This window comes from Vipera berus (assembly GCF_964194415.1).
Source record: "Vipera berus genome assembly, chromosome: 2".
Taxonomy (NCBI): domain Eukaryota; kingdom Metazoa; phylum Chordata; class Lepidosauria; order Squamata; family Viperidae; genus Vipera; species Vipera berus.
This window is the reverse complement of record NC_138203.1, coordinates 12,869,079-12,892,008: the sequence shown is the minus strand read 5'-3', so window position 1 is coordinate 12,892,008 and position 22,930 is coordinate 12,869,079. Positions and strand designations below refer to the sequence as shown.

General features: G+C 44.8%; 1 protein-coding gene across 1 annotated transcript in view; it reads right to left on the bottom strand.

Annotated features, from left to right (window-relative positions):
* DCC (DCC netrin 1 receptor) overlaps positions 1-22,930 on the bottom strand; it is a gene marked incomplete at its 5' end in the record, with an annotated part of 1,185,616 nt that overhangs the window by 584,819 nt on the left and 577,867 nt on the right. Inside the window, one exon of the mRNA XM_081315662.1 lies at positions 16,141-16,425. Coding sequence (XP_081171788.1) covers positions 16,141-16,425 — 285 coding nt within the window. The remainder of the gene's footprint in view (positions 1-16,140; positions 16,426-22,930) is intronic.

The following is a 22,930-nucleotide window of genomic DNA, read 5'->3' as shown; positions in this document are numbered from 1 at the left end:
AGGAAGGACTCACTGGAGAAGAGCCTAATGCTGGGAAAGATTGAGGGCAAAAGAAGAAGGCGATGACAGAGAATGAGGTGGCTGGATGGAGTCACTGAAGCAGTAGGCATGAGCTTAAATGGACTCCAGAAGATAGTAGAGGACAGGAAGGCCTGGAGGAACGTTGTCCATAGGGTCACAATGGGTCAGACATGACTTCGCAGCTAACAACAACAACAACAGTAGTATTACAAGTAACTTGATCTCTAAAGGTTTGTTGTTATTATCAAATGGTGGTAATTCTTATGGATGTACTCTTACACTGCCTGCAGCCAAAATAAATATATGATAACCCCCAATCTTTCTACCAGCAATGGTCATAAGAGGTGTCTGGTTGTATGCCAAAGGTACCTGGAATGCTGTTACCTTCCCACCCAAGTTAATCTATTTGCATGCTTTTGAGCAATTAGGGGTACAGGCCTGCTGCACAGTATCTACCCAAAGGGAATAGAAAAAATAGAACAAGAAAAAATGCAGATGAGAAACAACTGAGATGGTCTTGGTACAGTCTATTATTAATACCCTTGGTTATTGGGCTTTGGTGAGCTATGGTGGTGCAGTGGTTTGAATGCAGTCCTGCCGGCTACTTCTGCTGACTGCTGGCTGGCAGCACTTCAGCAGTTCAATTCTCACCAGCTCAAGGTTGACTCAGCCTTCTATCTGGGTACACTGAGGACCCAGTTTGTTGGGAGCAAAATGCCAACTCTTAGAGAGGGCTGTAAAGCACTGTGAAGCGGCATATACGTCTAAGTGCTATTGCTATTTTCAGTCTATCTCCATGAGTGTTGTCACCCATTGCTCATGGAGGGTAAGATTCTCCAGGATTGTTGTCACCCAGAGTGCCTTTGTATGGGTTCCAAGTGAAGGACAGACAAGATAGCAGAGAGGTTTTATCAGAAGGGCTCAAGTCTGGGACTGAGCAAAGCAAGCAAGCCCTGTTGTCTGCCAGAAAGGGCTCAAAAGTGTAACTAAAAATAATAAAATAAACTTAAAGACAGTAAATACAAGCTTCAGGGTCAGCTATTTTCCAGAAAGAAAAAAAAAATAGCACAGAAAATGGGGTCAAGTGTAAGGGATAACAGTCTGAAAGAAACCACAGAATAGAATATACTGAGATAATTTGGATTTAGGAGGTGCAGCATCCTGAAATAATCCAGTTAATATTTAGTTCCTGGTAGTCTTTTATTTACAATCATTCATTTAGCGACCATCTGAAGTTACAACAGTACTTAAGATATAAGTGGTTCTCACACTTACAATTGTCACGGTATCCTCATGGTGACATGATCAAAATTTGGGGATTTGGCAACTAGCATATATTTAAATGCTTGAATTGCCCAGGGGATCATAGGGGAAACCGGATTTGCTTAACTGTGGCAAACAAATCAAGTGTGAGTTATTTAACAACTGCCTTGTTTAGGAATGAAAATTCTCACCCCAACTATGATTATAAGTCAGTCCTCTGCTTTTTGGGGGGAGACTTCAAAGTCCAGAACAGGTTTCTCAATCTTGACAACTTTTAAGACATGTAGACTTCAACTCCGATATAGCTCAAAGTTGCTAAGGTTGACAAACTCTAGTCTAGAGTGATTCAGATGGGACGGAGCTTCCTACTTACAAGTGCCAAATTTTTCACCTAACCTTCTGAGCAATACTGCCATCTCCAATCCTATCCAAAAATATGAAGTAAAACCTACGGTAGGACTATCAACTTATTTTCCAAAGCACCAGAGGGCAGGACAAGAAACAATGGATGGAAACTGATCAAAGAGAGAAGCAACCCGGCATTAAGGAGAAACTTCCTAACAGTGAGAACCATTAGCCAATGGAACAGCTTGCCTCCAGAAGTTGTGGGTGCTCCAACATTTGAGATTTTTCAGAAGAGATTGGACAACCATTTGTCTGAAATGGTGTAGGACCTCTTGCGAGCAGGGGCTTGGCCTAGAGGACTTCCAAGGTCCCTTCCAGCTGTATTCTGATTGATTGAATGATCCATCCCCAACTTCAAGTGCATTCAAAACACATTAGCTGGTCCCTTAAGCTTCTTGCTTTGACTCCGGTCTGTACTCTCTGTTTCTTAAGCAAAGAAAAAGCAACCTTACTAATCCCAAATTGATCACAGAAGTGCAATTTTATTTAATAAGGAGCAGACTAAAAACCACACTGGGCCACAAGCCAACACACTCAGTAGGGAGGGCAAGGGAATCAGCACTTTTTGTGACAGCTTTTCTTTTTGTCTCTTATTACTCTATTATTCTTATAACTTTGCTGTGAATAATTCCATGCCATGGTGACACATTGATAAAGAATGCATGTCTGTCTCTGTGTTCATTTCGTTTCACCTTCTGACTTGTTATTTATAGTCAGACTTGCATTCAGACCAATTTCAGGGGTAATTCAGGCAGCCTAGTAAATCTGACACTGCCAGTTAAAGAAAAGGGGGGGGGGGGAAGGAAAGCCAGTTAAACTAAAATTAGGGAAATTTAAAAATCATTCCTTGAGGAAAACATCTTATTAATTTAGAGCAAAGGAAAAAAGTATCCCCATATGGTTAGCAACATCCCTTAAATACTTTCATATAAATCTATAATCATAACTAGTTAGAAAGAAATACTTATCAATTCTGTGTCATGATGAATGCCAGTTGCTAGGAAACATTACAAGAAGGAAGGTGTGCAAGCTTCGCACTGGCATCTAATTGTACACTATGGGAACAATCAACAAAAGTTGATCTAGCAGAGTTCTTCTTTTACTTTTCCAAAATAATGTAAGTATCTAATTTATCTCTTTACAATGTATACATTTTTAAGAACCAACCTAGAATTAAGGAGAAATTTCTTGATGGTTAGAACAATTGATCAGTGGAATGATTTGCCTCTAGAAGTTGTGGGAGCTCCAACACTGGAGGTTTTTAAGAAGAGACTGGACAACTGTTTCTCTGAAATGGTAAAGGGTTTCCCGCTTCAGCAGGTAGTTGGACTAGAACAGAGGTCCCCAACCTTTTGGGCACCAGGGACCGGTTCCGTGGAGAAAGGTTTTTCCACAGACTGAAGAGTGTGTGGTTTTGTGTGCTGCCTGCATGCAATGGATGGGGCTGTGGACCAGTACTAAACCACAGCATGCCAGACCAGTTGCTGGCATGCTGTGGTTTAGTACTGGTCCACAGACCGGGGGTTGGGGACCTCTGGACTAGAAGAACTCCAAGGCACCTTTCAATTCTGCTATTTTGTTATTCTGTTATGGAACTAGCAGAAATGCCTCCAAAACACTTCGTTTCTGCATTTCTTTTTGCTGTTTTCAGATCAGTTTTTACATATTGAGATTATCCAGTTATCTTAATAGGTAGTTCCTTGAACTTCTCTTAGTGAGGATGACAAAGACCAAGGGACCTTTCTTGCTGCTGCCATCTGTGCATGATGCCCTTTGGCACACTAAGACACTTTGAGATATAAGATGGATAATCAATATAGGCTAATATAGCATACAGGAGTCCCGACCTGTCTTTTTCTCTCTGATTCATGTCCATCTGGCCCTAGAAAGGAGCACAATTCATCTTACAAATGTTTTTCATAATGAAAGTGATGGAGAGCAACAGATAGTATAGAGGTTGTTCTCAACATATAACCAAAATTCTTCCATGGCTAAGTAATGCAGTCATTAAGTGAGTCATTTGTTAAGTGACTCATGGGGTCGTTGTTAAGCAAACCTGACTTCCTCATTGACATGGCTTGTGGGAAGCCTTCTAGAAAGGTTGCAGACAGAGACCATTTGACGCCACAATGCTGCCACCCTCATAAACACTTGCAAGTTCTCAAGGGCCTGAACTGTGATTAAGTGACAATGGGGACCCTGCAACAATCATAAGTGTTACTACTAATCCCACATTATGTAACCCTAAAATACTTAGAATTCAAGTGATTCTAAGTTCTTCTGAATCACAAATGACAGTTATTATTCTTTTCACATACAGAGAGATTTCTCCTGCTCCTCTTGGGTTAATTCTAATGAGTCATATTTTCTGACTATTAATTTGCCTACTTGGTTCCCAAGGAGAGACAGCAGTGGATCAATAGGGGGTTATCAACAATCTTTTTTCAAACCCAAATTTTGATCAAGCATGGCCAAAGGACAATCTAAAATTATAGTCTTCATAGAAAGCTGTAAGTGAAGTCAGTGAAACGAAAAACTGCAAACACGAATTCATTGTAATACAATTGAGCTAAAGTGGGAGTACTGGAATATTAAGCTTGTTTAAATTATCTCCAGTAATCAGAAAGAGGGCAGGGGGAATAGGGCAATTATTACCTCAATAATCTCTTTAAAAATGTCAGTGGAGTTCCTTTCAAAAAGAATCAATGGGCTTAACTATTGCATCTCTGGAACTTTCTCACTACTAAGGACCGACATTTTTGGTGGTTTGGATTTATTATTCATTCCACCATTATTTGTTTTACTCTGTAATAAAATGATGAACACTGTATGAGTTGCATGTGTGTTAGAAGGAGAAGCGGGCACAGATTGGGTGCATATGTTCAAAAGGAGTTTCAGCCTACAAAGCCACAATGCTGAAAGCAAAACCCAGGGAATTGATTTCATCTAATTGATTATTATTTTGCCTCTGAACACACTAAAGCAATTCTCCTGAATGAGAATGCAGTCTTCCTGAACTGACTGGGGTTGGGATAGTTTAAGTGGTGCTTAAGGAAGTGTGACGTTTTAATTTCTACTTTTTTTAATGTAGCTGTTGCTTAACAACCATCAGGCTTTTAAAAGCAAAACCTGTGGTGTCTTGCTTTGTTTTAATGAAAGAGTACCAATTTTTTTTCACTGCTGTCTTACAGTTATTTTTTCCTAACTTCACACACAGGCATGTTCAATTTATCCATAGAATTGAATCATCTAAAAAGCTAATTGGCTCTTGAAAGTTAAACAATAAATAGGTTAATAAGATTTTCTTCATTTTTCCACCACCAATTGCCTTGGAATTGTATTAGCATTCTAATGGGAGGAAGGAAGGAAGGAAGGAAGGAAGGAAGGAAGGAAGGAAGGAAGGAAGGAAGGAAGGAAGGAAGGAAGGAAGGAAGGAAGGAAGGAAGGAAGGAAGGACATTTTGCCTTGCTAGATAACAGGTTGAAGTTAAATAGTAACTGAATGCAAGGTTATTATGGAAAAGTGAAGAATTAAAGCTTTCACATGAACAATTCTAAGCTTCTATTTGTTTATTTGTATGAAGCTTATTGTCATTTGTTTTAAAAAGCTATTCTTTGTTTTTCTGAACTACATCACTGGTGAACCTGAGTATTTTCCTGTTTACTAGCCACAGACGGTTTACTTGTCTTTTGCACACACCTGTTCTTTCAGAGTGGAAGGCTAAGGTCCATTCAGGCACCTTGGCTCTTTCTATCAAATCTTGAAATTTTGCTCCGATTGTCTGCTGAAAGTTATGTTTTCCAAGATTTGAAGAAATCAGGTGCATTTTAAATTAAAGAAATCAAAATGTTTGGCAACTGGAATGTGTTCAGGATGGCTGCAGCATCCTGAGGTCATGTGATCTCCATTTGCAACCTTTCCAGCTGTCTTCCGACAAGAAAATTCAGTGGTGGAAGCCAGTTGTTTCCAAGTAGAAACAAAAGTAGGGGTGTCTCTCTGTGTGTGTGTTTGTGTTTGTGTGTGTGTGTGTGTGTGTGTGTATAATTAGTCAAAGCAGTTAGTTTACCAATCTTTGCTAACTTCATCAACTTTTGCAGCCATTCATCCATTGTGGGAATCAAAGTGCTATTTCATTTTTGTGCAAAGAAAAGTTTACGATTTTATCTTTATATTCACTTTGATAATCTTCTGTATTAGGATGTGAATCCTACTGTAACATTTCTTTGCTTTATCACATGTCCACCATAAGTGATAAAAGGTCCCTTCTTTAAATAATAATAATAATAATAATAATAATAATAATAATAATAATAATAATAATAATAATAATAATAATAATAATAATAATAATAAGAAGAAGAAGAAGAAGAAGAAGAAGAAGAAGAAGAAGAAGAAGAAGAAGAAGAAGAAGAAGAAGAAGAAGAAGAAGAAGAAGAAGAAGTTGGAAGGGATCTTGGAGGTCATCTAGTTCAACCCCCTGCTAAGGCAGGAAACCCTATACCATTTCAGACTTTTGCATTTCCAACATTCATTTGAAATATCTTTATACTTTCTTGACAGCTTGTCTGGTGTTAAATACTGGGGATAAATCATCTTATAAAAATGTTCTTTTACATTATAATTTAGTGTAAATTTTAAACTTTTTGTTAGCATCTTCTCCCATTGTTCAAGCATTACATTATATCCAAAGTTCATTGCCCACTGAAACATGCAATGCTTTACATATTCATTGAGGATTACCTATAAATCAAAACTCTCCTTTGTCTTAGTTCTTACATTTTTTTTAAATTGATCCTTGAGAAGCCCCACAAAAGCTAAATGTGTCCTTTGTCCTCTCCAACTTGTGAAGAAGGAGATGACTGTGCATCACAATATTTTGTGTTGCTAATAGATGGGTCCTCCCAGACACAAATCTCATACAGGCCTGATCAGTCTGGAAGTCAGCTGTGAATATTTTGGGGGGTCCTCTTTCTTTGGTTCACTTTATCTTGGCTCTCTAGGAAGTACACATGCATCCATTTCATTTTCCAATGCTGCAACCATTGTAATAATTTTTACAGAATTTTTAGTATGCAATGGTCTTTTCACCTTATAGGTCATTTGTCTTCATAGCAAACCTGTCACTTCATGGAGGCTGAGGGCACATCTGTACCACCTTCTTGCTCTAACACAATAAAGGTGGGTAGGATGGTGTCCTTAAAATGCAAAGCTCAACCAGGTAATTTGCTTTTTCAAAAGAAAACTTTTTTTTTCTTTTGAGGAAGAAGACATTTCACTTCTCATCCAAGAAGGTTCATCAGTTCATCATTGAGACAACCATGACCAGGATGACTGAGAATCTCCAGAATCAACCAGGTAATTCTGAAGCAAAGACTTCCAAGGATGTGGTCTACTAAGAGAGCAGAGTTCAGAAACAATGATTAGACTCTTCATGCAGATGGTCCAAGCTCAGCCCATATCAAAGGATCAAGCCACAATCTGGAGACATCCAGTCAGAGAACACAGTAATGAACTATCAAGGTAATGATCTAGAACAGGGGTAGGCAACCTTGGCTCTTTTATGACTCATGGACTTTAACTCCCAGAATTCCTGAGCCAGCCATGCTGAGGAGAAAGGGAAAGGTTTCCATGCTGAGCCATGTTGGCTCAGGAATTCTGTGAGTTGAAGTCCATGAGTCATAAAAGAGCCAAGGTTGCCTACCCCTGATCTAGAAGCTAAACAGCTGATGTAATGTGAGATGTATGATGTAATGTTGGGGATGACTCAGCAGGGTCTATGTCTCTTTAAGAGCCTCTGTATAAAAGGGAAGGCTCCGCAGATGTGTGCTCCTCTCTTCTCTTTCCTGCTGTAACTGCTGTGTGTTGGAGATTGCTGTATTAACATGGTGTATGATATTGTAAATAGTTTATTATAAACCACCATTTAATACAGACCACTGTTTACTGTTTTTACTCCTGGGTTACCTCAGTGCAATAAGACTGTGCATGCTCTGACATGAACTAACTTATAAATAATCTCTTCTGGTGTCCTACATTCCTAAGCATTGTATCTTCTAACCAACTTTTTCACACAACAACCACTCACTCCACCAATCATTTATTTTCTGCTTCAGTGTGAAGCATTTCAAACAGCTCAAATACATGCAGCCACATACACATACATACAAATATGATGATTCTAAGGTTGCATAGTTCTATATAAGGATAAGCTTACCCTAAAAGAAAGCAATGTGTGTTTTTTGTCGTAGAGTTCAGCATGTACTATATATGGATTGTTATCTACAGTAATTTCAAAAAATGAACAATGAAACTCACTGATAGTTAAAGCAGAAATAAAACCACAACTAAATAAAATGAAGCAACTGCCAAACAAGGGTAGGTTTAAAAAATAGTTGTCTTAGCAAGAACATTTCTCAATGCAGAATTAAGCCATGGGACATCCAGCAATTACATGCTGCATAATGTATATCTAAACACTTTGTAATTGCACATTATCTTGTACATGGAAAAATAATATGTTCTACACTTATCTGCACCAAATAGATTGTAGTGCTCTTTATGCATTTGGTTCTTTTTTTTTTTTTTTTTTTGCCGGCTCCGAAGATGGCGGACGCGCTGGGGAGAGCTCTGTAGCCCCCAACAGTAAGGCGTCCCCCCAGGAGCCCCCCAGGGACGTCAATGGACCCCTGGGGTGGGGCAAGAATTTCGGGCAAATGAGCTGGGTAATTATGCCGCCCGCTGCCTCCCGAAACAACTGCAGGGGTGCCAGGACATCCCTGCCCCGCCGCCTGGGCCGCTGGCGACCGTTATAAACGGAGCCAGCACCCTCCGCCCTGCCTCTGCCGCTTGTCAACTGCCGAGCAAGGGCGGCGCCTCCGCCGATCAGCTGTGCGGCGGAGGCCCCGGCGGAAAGGATGGCAGCGGCTGCGGCGACGATTTTCAAGCCCCCAGGCTGGTCGTTGATCCAGGGAGCCTGGCAACGGCGATGGCGGTGGCGGCGGGGCGTCTCCAGGCCCCCCCCTGGCCATCCAGGAGGGGCCGGAGGCTCTGCTCTGCCCCGGCCCCCCCACCGGCTCCCGGGTGACGGCGGCGTCTCCAGGTTATCAGCGGAGACGCCGCGGACCAGCTGGACCAGCTGGGTGGCGGAGGCGGAGGCATCGGCGGCGCCGGAGGTGAGAGACCCGCCCCTGGACCACGACAGCCGTCGCAGCCATCCAGGAGGGGCCGGAGGCTCTGCTCTGCCTCGGCCCCCTGACCGGCTCCCGGGGACGGCGGCGTCTCCGGACTATCGACGGAGACGCCGCGGACCAGCTGGACCAGCTGGGTGGCGGAGGCGGCGGCATCGGCGTCGAGAGGCCCGCCCCTGGACCACGACAGCCCTGGACCACGGCAGCCCTCGCAGCCATACAGGAGGGGCCGAAGGCTCTGCTCTGCCCCTGACCGGCTCCCGGGTGGCGGCGGCATCTTCCGCGGTGAGAGCCCAGCGAGCCCTGGTCTGCGGTCTCCTCCGATGCCGATCACCGGGCAAGGGCGGCGTCTCCGCAGATCAGCTGTGCGGCGGAGGCGCCGGCAACGAAACCAACAGCAGCAACAACGGGCAGCGGCGGCGTCTCCGAGGATCAGAGGAGGCGCCGCGGATCAGCTGGGCGGTGGAAGAGGCGGCAGCGAAGACAACCGCGGCCGGGACTGCTTCTCCAGGCCTAGTCGTTCTCCACCCAGGGGCCTTGACAGCGGCGGTAGCACTGACGGCGTGGCATCTTCGACCCGCCCCCTGTACCGCTACGGCCGTTGCAACAATCCTCAAGGAGACGCCGCAGACCAGCTTTACAACGGTAGCGGCAGCAACGAAGACATGGGCGGTGAGGCAGCTGCTCTGGGCCCTGGTCGACCGTCCTCCGAGGGGCCTTGACAGAGGCCCTGACAGAGACGCTAGTAACAGCGGTGCGGCGTCTCGACCACCGTGGGCTGCCCCTGGACGGCGGTGCCTCCGAAAGATTCACACCAAAGGAGACGCTGGACAATGGAGGCGACGGCCCGAGCTACCTCCTCGAGACACCTTAATCGGAGACGGCAACACCATGGAACTGCGGCCGGGAACAACGCCCAGAGGATCAGGGAGGGAACTGTTTGGGGCGGCTGAACCACCGGAGCTGACGCCAATTAATGGATCCCTCCATCCTGCCTTCTGCCCACTCTCACCCATCTTTGCCCATTCTCTCCCCACAGGACATAACGGGCCTGGGTGCTAGCCACAGTGGCAGAGTGGCTGGGCCTTACACCTGCTACCCCATAGAGGTGAGAGCTCTATGGGGTATGCCTCACCCAGAGTACGTTCTGGACCACCTCCGGAAGCAGAGACACAACCCATCGTGAGAGGATGAGGATTGGCCTGCTTCTGGGGGTTCGCCCGGCCAAGTGGCAGTGGCAGGGCGACGATCCAGATACGCACCTACCCGACTCGACCCTCCTGCAAATTCACCATCCAGGGGACAGCCTTCCCGGAACCACCTATGACTATGCTTGTTCAATACTCTAGCATAGCACTGCACGCCCTCAGGGGTTCCCCACTCTCCTGGGTGCGACCCGCCTGCATCACATCCAATCTTGATGACGGGCCCAACCACTGGGCCTCCGAGAGATGGCCGGGCAGGGTCAGGGGCCTCCAGCATAAGCCCAACAAGAGGCCCCTGATTAAGTTCCTAGTTAAGTTTTTTGTGGGGTTAGGGAGGGGGGAGGGAGGAGACTATGGTTGCGCGGGAAAGGCACGCCTTCCAGCCACCATAATGCATGCCAGGCCCACGGCCGTTCGCGATGGCGTACAACGAGGACCAGTCGCCGATAACACCCAGTGGCGTACTGACAAACGTCCCATCCCTAGGATGGTGGGGAATGGCAGAAGGTGCACAGACAGAGGGCCGTATCGTCACCGGGAGTGTCATCTCCGCTCTGTACAGGCGGTGAGACGCTCCGACCCTCTGTTCTCCCCCGGAGGACCCGGGAGCAAAGGTGCGCACCCTCCCATGCTAAGGCTGGTCTACCTGAATGCAAGGTCCGCAGCTAACAAAGCTCACCTCATTCGTGACCTAGTGGAGAGTGAGCATGCGGACCTGGCCTGCATCACGGAAACCTGGCTGGGCCCAGAGGGGGGTGTTCCTCTGGTTGACCTCTGCCCGCCAGGTTTCCAGGTACTGCACCAGCCCCGGGCTCATGGGAGGGGCGGGGGAGTGGCAGTTATCATCAGGGAATCCCTTAGCCCGCGAGAGACCACCGTCCCTCAGATGGTCGGGTGTGAGTCTCTCCTACTAAGATTCGGCCCAGGGGCGCAGTTGGGTCTGCTGCTGGCGTACCTACCACCTAATCGTGCAGCGGCGGCCCTACCCGAGCTACTCGATGTCCTCTCAGGGTTGGTGGTTGAATTCCCAAGACTCATGGTCTTGGGCGACTTTAATCTACCGTCCCTGGGAGGATCGTCCGAACTGGCTCGGGAGTTCATGGCTTCCATGACGGCCATGGACCTGTTGCAAATAATTTCTGGGCCGACTCATGAGAGAGGCCACAACCCAGACTTGGTGTTCTTGTCTGGACGGTGGCGTGATGATGTCGGTGGGGGTGCCACAACTATTACGCCCCTGTCATGGACCGATCACCACCTCCTGCGGCTAGACTTCCCCCTTGCCACCCCCCACCGTGGGTGCACGGTGCCAGTCAGATGGTACCGCCCTAGGCGCCTAATGGACCCTGATAAGTTCCAGGCAGCGCTTAGGGACTCGCATGCACCCCCTGCTCACAGCTCGGCGGAAGCCTTAGTGGAAGCCTGGGAAAAGGCAGCCACGGAGGCTCTGGACCGAGTTGTACCCTTGCGGCCTCTGACCTGGCGCAGATCCCAGCGAGCCCCATGGTTCACCGAGGAGCTCCGGGAGATGAAGCGTCGGAGACGGGGCCTAGAGAGCCGTTGGAGGTCCAGTCGATCCGAATCCGACCGATTGCGACTAAGAATCCTCACCAGGTCTTATCTCGCTGCGATAAGGGTGGCAAAATCCAACTACTTTTCCACCCTCATCGCGTCCGCAGATAATCGCCCGGCTGCCTTGTTCAGGGTGACTCGCTCCCTATTAAACCAAGAGGTGAGGGAGGAACCCTTGCAGGGTCGAGCCGAGGAATTTGGTCAATATCTGCTGGATAAAATCGCTCGGATTCGAACTGGTCTGGACTCCAACTGGGCTGAGATGGAAGAACAAGACATGGACAGTCTTGTCGACGTCATCTGGGAAGAATTTGATCCTGTAACTCCTAAGGAAGTGGACAGGATTATGAGAAGGTTGAGCTCCTCCACATGCTTACTGGACCCGTGCCCTTCCTGGCTGGCCTATGCAGCTCGAGAGGCGACACGAGGCTGGTTCCTAGCGGTCATCTCTGCTTCTCTGAGTGAGGGTCACTTCCCCACCGCCTTGAAGGAGGCGGTGGTGAGACCTCTCCTCAAGAAGCCCACCTTGGACCCATCCTCTTTGAATAACTTTCGTCCAGTCTCCAATCTTCGCTTCCTTGCGAAGGTTGTTGAGAGCGTGGTGGCGCACCAACTTCCTCAGATCCTGGATGAAGCGGTTTATCTAGACCCGTACCAATCGGGTTTCAGGCCGGGCTACAGCACGGAGACGGCATTGGTCGCTCTGATGAATGATCTCTGGAGAGCCCGGGACAGGGGCCATTCCTCTGTCCTAGTCTTATTAGACCTCTCGGCGGCTTTCGATACCATCGACCATGGTATCTTGCTGCGACGCCTCAGGGGACTGGGAGTGGGAGGCACGGTTCTGCGTTGGTTCTCCTCCTTTCTCCAGGGTCGTTCGCAGTCGGTGCTGACAGGGGGACAGAGGTCGACCCCGAGGCCTCTCGCTTGCGGAGTCCCTCAGGGGTCGGCCCTCTCGCCTCTCCTGTTCAACATCTACATGAAACCGCTGGGTGAGATCATTCGCAGTTTTGGAGTAGGGTACCATCAGTATGCTGATGACACCCAGCTTTTTATCTCAACTCCTAACAATATCAGTGATGCCCTAGACGTGATGTCCCGCTGCCTGAAAGCGGTCCGGGAATGGATGGGGAGAAACAGGCTTCAACTGAACCCGGACAAGACTGAATGGCTGTACGTACCGGCAAGCCAGGAGATTCAGAACGTCCCACTGCTTAACATTGGGGACAAGTTACTTCCCCCTGTTGATAGGGCCCGCAACCTGGGTGTCCTCCTAGACTCGCAGCTCTCCCTGGAAGACCACATTGGAGCTGTGACCAAGGGGGCCTTCTCCCGGGTTCGACTAGTTCGCCAACTACGGCTTTATCTGGACCTGGATTCCTTACGTACAGTCACCCATGCCCTTGTGACATCTCGCCTAGACTATTGTAACGCTCTCTACATGGGGCTGCCCTTGAGATCCACTCGGAAGCTTCAACTGGTGCAAAGTGCGGCGGCACGGACACTCTTGGGAGCCTCCCGATACTCCCATATCACACCTCTCCTCCGTGCGCTGCACTGGCTTCCGGTTGCCTTCCGTGTGAAGTTCAAGGTGCTAACAATGACATTCAAAGCCCTACATGGCATGGGTCCGGACTACCTACGGGAGCACCTTCTGCCGATGTCAGCACCCCACCGTCCTGTGCGCTCCCACAGAGAGGGCCTCCTCAGGGTGCCACCGCTCAAGGAATGTCGGCTGGTGGCCCCCAGGGGGAGGGCATTCTCAGTGGGTGCGCCAGCCCTCTGGAACACCTTACCAACCGAAATCCGGATGGCCCCTGACCTCCGTACCTTCCGTCGCGACTTAAAAACTTTCCTGTTCCAGCAGGCTGGCCTGGCATGATAACGTTAATTGGGGTCCCAGTTTGTGTTCATTAGTGTTTCTTATTATTTTATTGTTCGGTCTGTATACCTTCCTTCCTCTGTACACCGCCCCGAGTCCCTCGGGAGAAGGGCGGTTTATAAAAACTAATAAATAAATAAATAAATAAATAAATGTGAAGCAGCTCAAAGCATCACTTGCTGGAGATAAATGAATCTATCTATTTGTGCCTTGAGTCATTTTTGCATATGTTAATGCAAGTGCAATTTTTATATTACTTTAAAGATAAAGGTAAAGGTTCCCCCGCACATGCGTGCTAGTCATTTCCAACTCTAGGGGCCGGTGCTCATCTCTGTTTCAAAGCCGAAGAGCCAACACTTGTCCGAGGACGTCTCCGTGGTCATGTGGCCGGCATGACTAGACACCAAAGGCGCACGGAACGCTGTTACCTTCCCACCGTAGTGGTCCCTATTTTTCTACTTGCATTTTTACGTGCTTTCGAACTGCTAGGTTGGCAGAAGCTGGGACGAGTAACAGGCGCTCACTCTGCTATGCAGCACTCAGGATTCGACCCGCAAAACTGCCGACCATCTGATCGACAAGCTCAGCATCCTAACCCACTGAGCCACCGCGTCCCTATTATATTACTTTACTACTCAATATTTTTGCATCACAGCATTCACCAATGGACACTACCTGAAATATAACTACAAATAATTTAATATTTATTTATCCAGGATCAATGCATGACATCATGTGACAAGTCAAAAGATTGCCATTGAAAAGATCACATATTATTTTATTTTATTAATTTTCTCAAAAGCATGTTTCTTGTGATACTTTTTTCTAGAAAAGCATGTTTCCATTTGTGCATGGTTGACTTGAGAAGACCATTAAAAGCTTGTGCCTTTTAATAAAATATGCTAGTCAGAAAAGGTACTATCAGACTTCTGATTTTTGGCTCAAAATGAACATATTTCAATATAAAATACAAAGCATGCTGCTTTTTAAAAGTGAAGGACATTAATTTGGTACGTCACATAGAAATTTAGCCACAAAAGGGACTGAAGCTTTGTGTGCATCAATTTAAAAGCAGATATTAATTCACTCAGCCCTCATGTTCATAACATTGTAATGCCTGGTAGTTTAGAAAACTATTCACACAGAGCAGTGTTTTTCAAACTTGGCAACGTTAAGATGTGTATAGTCAATTCTGGCAGCTGTGGTCTACACATCTTAACATTGCCAAGGTTACAAAATATTGCTCTAGAAGATCAAGAAGACTGATCCAGTTCCAGGCACTGCATTTTAGGCACTGATAAATGCTAGCATGTCTGAAGGTGAGAAGAAGGACTCGAGCTGACATGATAGCAGTTTTCCAATATTTGAGGGGCTGCCACAAAGAAGAGGGGAGAGGGGTCAACCTATTCTCCAAAGCACAAGAAGGCAAGAAAAGAAACAATTTATGGAAACTAATCAAGGAGAGAAGCAACCTAAAACTAAGGAGAAATTTCCTAACAGTGAGAACAATTAATCAGTAGTTGTGGGTGCTCCATCACTGGAGGCTTTTAAGAAGAGATTGGACAGTCACTTCTCTGGAATGGTATAGGGGAGGGCTTTTCAACCAGTGGTACGGGTACCACCAGAGGTATATTGGCACCTGGCAGGTGGTACGTGACCATCCTAGAAAAGTGGTAGCGGGGGAGGGGAATGAGCTGAAATGGTGGCAGCACCGCACAAGCCTGAGCGAGAGATGGCTGGAGCTTCAGGGCTGTCAGGGCTCGGCGGAAGGGCCAGGATCAGTGCCAGGCTCCAGCTGGAGCTCGGCGCTGATCCCAGTACTTCTGCTGAGCCCAGAAGAAGCACAGATCTGCTGGAATGTTGCAGCATCTCCAGGGTCTTGTGATTTACATTCAGATGCTTGGCAACTGATTCATATTTATCACGGTCACAGTGTCCCAGGGTCATGTGAAGTGACCAAAACCTGCTGCAACCATCCAGCAGATGGAGGGAATAAAAACCAAACACCCACCCCACCCCACCCCCGCTGCCAATCCTCAATAGAAATGCTCACAACAATGAAAACCCCGGACAGGAGGAAGAGCGCCGCTGGGCAGGCAGGCAGGTGTCTTGCTCGGCTGTGGCTTGGGTGGCACTTTTTTCAGTGCCACTGTAACTTCGAACAGTCACTAAGCAAACAGTTGTAAGTCGAAGACTACCTGTACTTCATCACTTTTTTCCTTCTTTTTTTTGGTCATCAAGTTTTTGACACCTTGCTAGGCGACTGGTGGTACTCGGATGTTGCCATATCCTAAAAGTGGTACAATGGGTGAAAAGGTTGAAAAGCCCTGGTATAGGGTCTTCTGCTTCAGCAGGGGGCTGGACTAGAAGATCTTCAAGTTCCTTTCCATCTCTGTTATTATGGACAGGTGAGCAACCAAGATGATAAGGAAAGAAAATCTTATGAGGAATGGCTGGAAACACTGGGTTCGTTTAGCCTTGGGAAGAGAAGAATGCATGAGTGCTTCCTTCAAGTGCCCAAGAGCTATCATGCAGAGGACAGAGCAGAATTGTCCTGAATTGTTCCACAAAAGAGGGAAAGAAATAAGAGGGATGCATAACTTACCTGATAAAACTCGGACTTCTGCTTCGTTTCCAGTCCTTGAACTGGCAGGATTTTTGGCAAGGCATCTATAGATTCCACTGTCCCCTACTTGAATTCGACTGATTTGTAAAGATCCAGAAGGCAAAATAGCTACTCGAGTGTCACCAGGATTCAGAAGTAGATCTTCTTGGTTCCTCTGCCAATGGACTGTAGGCATAGGTTCACCAACAACTTCACACTTTAATAAAACGGTGTCACCTGCAAATGCTGTGACAGAGTCTGTCTGGGACAGAAACCTCAGTGGACCTGCAGAATGGAAAAGATAATTAAAATTAAGGAAGACTATAAATCTAAAAGGTACACACATATACACAAATGCACATCATATTTATTAATTAATTGTATATGCCACCCATTTCATCATGGCATAGTTTTGACAGGTTACAAGACAATAAAACAATATTATAAGACAGTATTTGTTTTTCATTTTTATTTGTTGCTTTGGCAAATTTAGTTAACTGCCTTCTGGTAGCAGAAGGCAAGACACAACGGGAGTGGGGTGGGGGAATCAAGAGAAGAATTAGCCTGGAGTCGTTATGTTGCCACAAGCAATCCAAGTCCAGCCCCTCTTGCATTCTGTTAACTCTTATCTAGCACCTATTTAGTGTTGACCAAGAGTTGACTAAATTCTTGTACACATTCATGAGCAATAAATCAGCTTAATTGGAACTTAATGTGCAGTCCTGATGCTTCATACCTGAAACTTTCAACTGGAAACAATTTTCACATATTAGTATAGTAATATTCAGCCTTTCAACCAATGAGATTTTGCAATAATGCCATTCCTCAAGATATAATTCAACTAAAAAGAATTAAAGTCCAAGATTAAAACCAGATACATTAATATGAGCTCCCATCTCCCCCACATACATTCTGCTTCTTTCCTCTCCATCATTTAGTTTTAGTTACAATTTGTACTTTCATTATGGTCTTATTGTGATTTCATACATACAAACATGTGTGTTTGTGTGTGTGAGTGAGTGAGTGAGTGAGTGTGTGTGTGTACGGCTTTATTTTGAGGCTGCCCAAAGTTGTCTTGCAGTAAGATGGGCAGCAAGCAAATTTAATAAATCAATTGGAGCATCCCTGGCATTGACAAATCCACCATCAGTCAATTGCAAAGGACAGCTTACATCCTGTGACGATATCTCTAACACCACAACACATCAACATCTGCCTACCTGAGTCCTTGGGAAGGACTCAATAAGCAGGCAAAAACGCAAAATCTGGTCTAAACTACTGGCTATGTGACAAATCATAATAATAATCAGAAAAATTCGGATCACAGCAGCACAAGTTATCCAAGATGGTTCTGATAAATGCTCTTAAAATACAAGAAGTCAAATCCTCTGGAAAAAAGCTTGACTTGTTTAATTGGGAAAAAGTTTTGATTAAGAAAGTACTTAATAATTATTTTAGAATAAATTACAGGAATTCTTGCAGAGATGCATCAGAAATTGCTCTGGGGAAAAAGAAACAGTGTTCTTGCATGATGTAATATACCAAACTCTCATAATTTTTTCTCTAGATTTTATCTGTTAGATTATGTGAAACCTGCCAATTTCATTTTATTCAAAATCATGCTTTAACAAATAATAATCTAGTGCAATATGTCATTCTAGTCAAAGGATAGTATTGGCAAGGACAACAGATATGGGGTAAAGATTAGAAGAAATTTCATAATGATAAACATTATTTGATAGCAGAGTTTATTTGCTGAAAATGAAGAAAAAAACAGAATGACCATCTGCTAGGGATATAGAAATACAGTGAAGTACACAATGGAGCATACCAAAAAATTCTGCGATGAAATTTGAATATATCTAAGAAAATTATGTGGACTCAATTATAATAGTAATGTGTGCTTCTTTGAAAGATCTGAAAAACCAAAGTGGGGAGAAATTCTCCTGAAGAAAATATATTTATGTGTCCACTAAGACCTGACCTCAATTAGATTGTATATAATCCATCAGTCAAGAAAGGATATCATTACCATCTTGTACAAACATCTTCATGCTACTTCTTCAAAGACTATAGAAGTGTACACAATCAAAAGAACTTTACACAAAATTCTACTTCTCTTGCATTTTCCTACTCCAAACCGAAAATGGAAGGAAAAACATTTGAGGGGCTACCACAAAGACGAGGGGGGTCAACCTAGTATTTTCCAAAGCACCAAAAGGAAAGACAAGAAACAATGGAGGCAAACTAACCAAGAAGAGAAGCAACTTAGAACTAAGGAGAATTTTCCTAACTTTCTCTAAGATAGTATAGGATCGCTCTCCTGCTCAAGAAGAGGGTTGGACTAGAAGACTTCCAAGGTTCCTTCCAACTCCGTTATTCTATGTCCTATGAATAAAAATTACTGACTGAGGAGTCTGTCAAAAACATTTGAAAAAGGAAGCCCTGTTACTATCAGGGCTCACAATGCTATCCAGAATAAAACCGTCTTGAAAACTTCATGAAAAGCTGAAAGGTTGAAGGGATAGGCATCTAAAAGAGAAGGTTATTCTATCCATGAAGGAGAATATTTTTACCTCAGGGTTGAAATGAGGGGTCCTTGGTGCTCTCTGAGCTTGCCTGTTTTCATACAGATGTTTCATTACCCTAACTAGGTAACATCATCAGTGCGAGTAACATCACTGGCACCGATGATGTTACCTAGTTAGGGTAATGAAACATTTGCAAGAAAGCAAGCAAGCTCAGAGAGCACCAAGGACCCCTCAGGTTCTTCTTTATCGGGGTCTTCAAACTTGACCGTTTTATGATTTGTGGACTTCAACTCCCAGAATTCCTCAGCCAGTGTGCCTGGCTGAGGAATCCTGGGAATTGAAGTCCAAGTCATAAAAGGGCCAGGTTTGAAGACCCCTGTTCTATATTGTGGGGGCCACCACCAAGAAGTTCATTTTCAAACCCTTATCTCCATTCTCTTTACCTTTTGCTCCATAAAAAGGTAAAGGTAAAGGTTCCCCTGCAGATGCGTGCTAGTCGTTTCTGACTCTAGGGGCCGGTGCTCATCTCTGTTTCAAAGCTGAAGAGCCAGCACTTGTCCGAGGACGTTTCCGTGGTCATGTGCTGTTACCTTCCCACCGGTGTGGTCCCTATTTTTCTACTTGCATTTTTATGTGCTTTCGAACTGCTAGGTTGGCAGAAGCTGGGACGAGTAACAGGTGCTCACTCTGTTACACGGCACTTGGGATTCGACCCGCCAAACTGCCAACCTTCTGATCGACAAGCTCAGCATCCTAACCCACTGAGCCACCGCATCCCTTAGCTCCATAGAACTCCTCAATTCTTATAATACAAGCCAATCAAGTATACAGGTAGTCTAGTCTAACTGTCATGGCCCTGGACTCAAACTAATCAGACACTGAAGAAGAGGCTCCAGTAGAACCTATGGATCTTAGGAGACATAAAGCCAAGAATCACTTGAGGCTGATTAAACATAGAAGCAGCTAGAACCATCACATAATTTTGATGATGTTAGGCCAGAGGTCTTCAAACTCGGCCCTTTTATGACTCATGGACTTCAACTCCCAGAATTTCTCAGCCAGGCACCACACCTGGGTGAGTGAAGAGCACAGCAACATTGTTCTATCAGGCTTCTTGCAAAGCAAGGGAGTAAATCTCTTGATTGATGACACCTGGCTGTAGCCTGATTTAATAAGCAGCTCCGATCCATTTTCTCTTTACTGGAAACAATGTCTGATCTCTGGCTCTTGCATGATGTGAATCCTGTTCATATTAGAAACTGAACTTGGAAATTTGGACTGCATTTGGACTATTCTTTTGAACATTCCTATTTGACAGGCAACTATCTGAGACTGTTTGGTTTGCATGCTGTTATCTCTTGACTTTAAGTAAACTGATTTGCTATAACTATTTATTTTGTGTGAGGCAACTGAGGCAAGACACTAGCTCTTTGTCCAGAACAGGAATCTTCATCAAGATTGTTATCCAATTATTACCTATTTGAAATCTTCCAGTGTGGAAATGCCTATGATTCCATGACAGAAACTGTTTTATCACTTAGTTTTCATGATCAGAAATTTTCTTGTTACTTCAAACTTGGATTTCCCCTAAAGCAGGGGTGTCAAACTGCTGGCCCATGGGCCGGATGCATCACGAGGAAACCGCACCTACCCCATTGATGGCAATGGGGGAAAAGTTCCGTAACATTACATGACATCAAGAGTTTGACACATCTGCTCTAAAGTTTCAATTTATTATTTCTGGTCATACCCACAGAAGTTATACAGAACAAATCCATACCTCCTGTGACACGAGAACACTATTGGAACACTTTTATCAGATTGTCCTCGGCCTTCTCTTCTTTGAGTTAAGCATACCCAGTTCCTTTACCCATACTTGATAAAATTTAGCCTTGAAGTCCCTCACCATTTTTATCATTCATCACTATACTGTTTCCATTTTCTCAGCTTCATTGTTTTAGTGTGGTGACCAAAACAGGTTACAATTGAAGTGGCAGTGTGGATACTATACAGGTAGTCCTCAACTGGCAACCATTCATTAGTGATCATTTGAAGTTATAGTGGAACTGGAAAAAAGTGATTTCTGACCATTTTTCACCCAACTGTTACAGCATCCCCACAGTCATGTAATCAAAAATTGCTTGGCAACTGGCATATATTTATGTTGGCTGCAGTGTCCTGGGGTCATACGATCACCTTTTGCTACCTTTTTTTACAAGCAAAGTCAATAGGGAAGCCATTCACTTAACAATTCTATTACTAACTGCAGTGGCTCACTTAACAACTGTGGCAATAAAGATTGTAAAGTGGGGGAAAATTCACTTAACAACTGTCTTACTTAGCCAGCAGAAATTTTGGGCTCAGTTGTGCTTGTTGAGTAGTAACTTACTACTACTTACAGGTAATAAGCACTACCTGTACCTCCGTTGCATTAGCTGTGTTGGTCGCTGCAATGCACTCAGCCCATACTCCATCAGAATACCCAAATCCTTCAATCAAGTTCTACCTATCCTAAAGACATGCATCTCTGTTTTGTTTTGTTTTTCCCTACCTAAATGCAGAACCCTAAAGGTAGTGACAAACTCGAAGCCATTCAATGAATTCCATTGTTAGGTAACATTATGAACTTGGATTTTTCTACTTCTGGTATAACAAACATACAGGCAGTCCTTGACTTACAACAATTCATTTAGTGACTGCTTGATCGTAAAAATGAGCCAAACTCACTTAACAAATGTCTTGCTTAGCAACTGAAATTTTGGGCTCAACTTTGGTCAAACGTCAAGGACTATTTGTACTGCCAGATTGCCACAAAAACTTTTCATTTGATGAGAATACGCGTCCACCTTCACCTTCTTTTCCTGAAATAGCCATCTTGGTTGACAATCATTTTAGGAAATGTATGTATATCCCTTTTGTTGTTGTTGTTGTTGTTGTTTCTATGGTTAAAAGTTCCCATGGTAGCAGATAGATTTTTTTTCTTCATTTTACACTGCAGAGCAAAAGACTCATTAACTAGTTCTCTTTCATTTCGTCTAGGTCAGAGGTCTTCAAACTCGGCCCTTTTATGACTCATGGACTTCAACTCCCAGAATTTCTCAGCCAGGCATGCTGGCTGAGGAATTCTGGGAGTTGAAGTCCATGAGTCATAAAAGGGCCGAGTTTGAAGACCCCTGGTCTAGGTCATCAGGGAAAATAAAAACAAAGTCTTCCCAGTTTTCATACTAAATTCTTGGCACAACGTCAGGATGTTGAACCATACAGTATGTTCTTGAAAAGAAGAAAGATTAAAATGTCCCTTTAAACTTGTTTAAATTAAAAAATACACATGGCGGCACAGTTCTCTAGGACCCAGCAGGAAGTTATAAGTCACCCCCAATGCTTTTTTATCTGCCTGTGATCTTTAGTACCTACCTGCCCATTGAGCAACTAGCCAGGGCACCCACCCTCCATAGTACCCATCCATAACACCTGTCTGCTGGCCTATACTCCACAGCACTCACTTGTGGCACTTGCCTGCCCACTCACAGCTATCACCTGCCAGCCTGGTTGCCTGAGATTCCTCTTCCCATGCCATGGTCATGTGAGGTCCTCACGTAACAACCTGCACAGTCCTGAGATTATGGTGGCAACCGCGAGTGATAGGATTGGTTTTTATGACATCATGTACCAATGGATATTCTGGTCACAATTACCATTGTACCAAGGACTACCTATAAAACAGCACACACACACACACACACACACAACCTTTTGGACACCAGGGACCGGTTCCATGGGGAGAGATTTTTCCATGGACTGGAGAGGGTGCGGTTTCATGTTCTGCATGCAGCCCACAGATGGGGCTTCGCTTGTTTGCACAGCCCAGTTTCTGGAATACCACAGCCTGGTGCTGTTTAAAACTACTTTTAGATTTTAGTATCTGCATAAGGATGTCGCATAACATAGCAGCAAAGATGAATTGGAATCAGCAAGGAAAAAAAATCTGTCTTTTTTTCATGAGAGGAGGTATCTCGGATTATCTGAATTTCAACATTTATTTGACATTGAATATTTTCCCCATCTATGATACATAGAATAACTTCCTTCATGATTGCTAGGCTTCCTGATATTCTAAATCTGTCCCACTTCAGTTTTACACATCCTCAGTTGCAGATCTGTCTTGTCATAACTATAGCAATAGCACTTATATACTGCTTCATAGTGCTTTACAGCGCTCTCTAAGTGGTTCACAGAGTCAGCCTATTGCCCCCAACAAT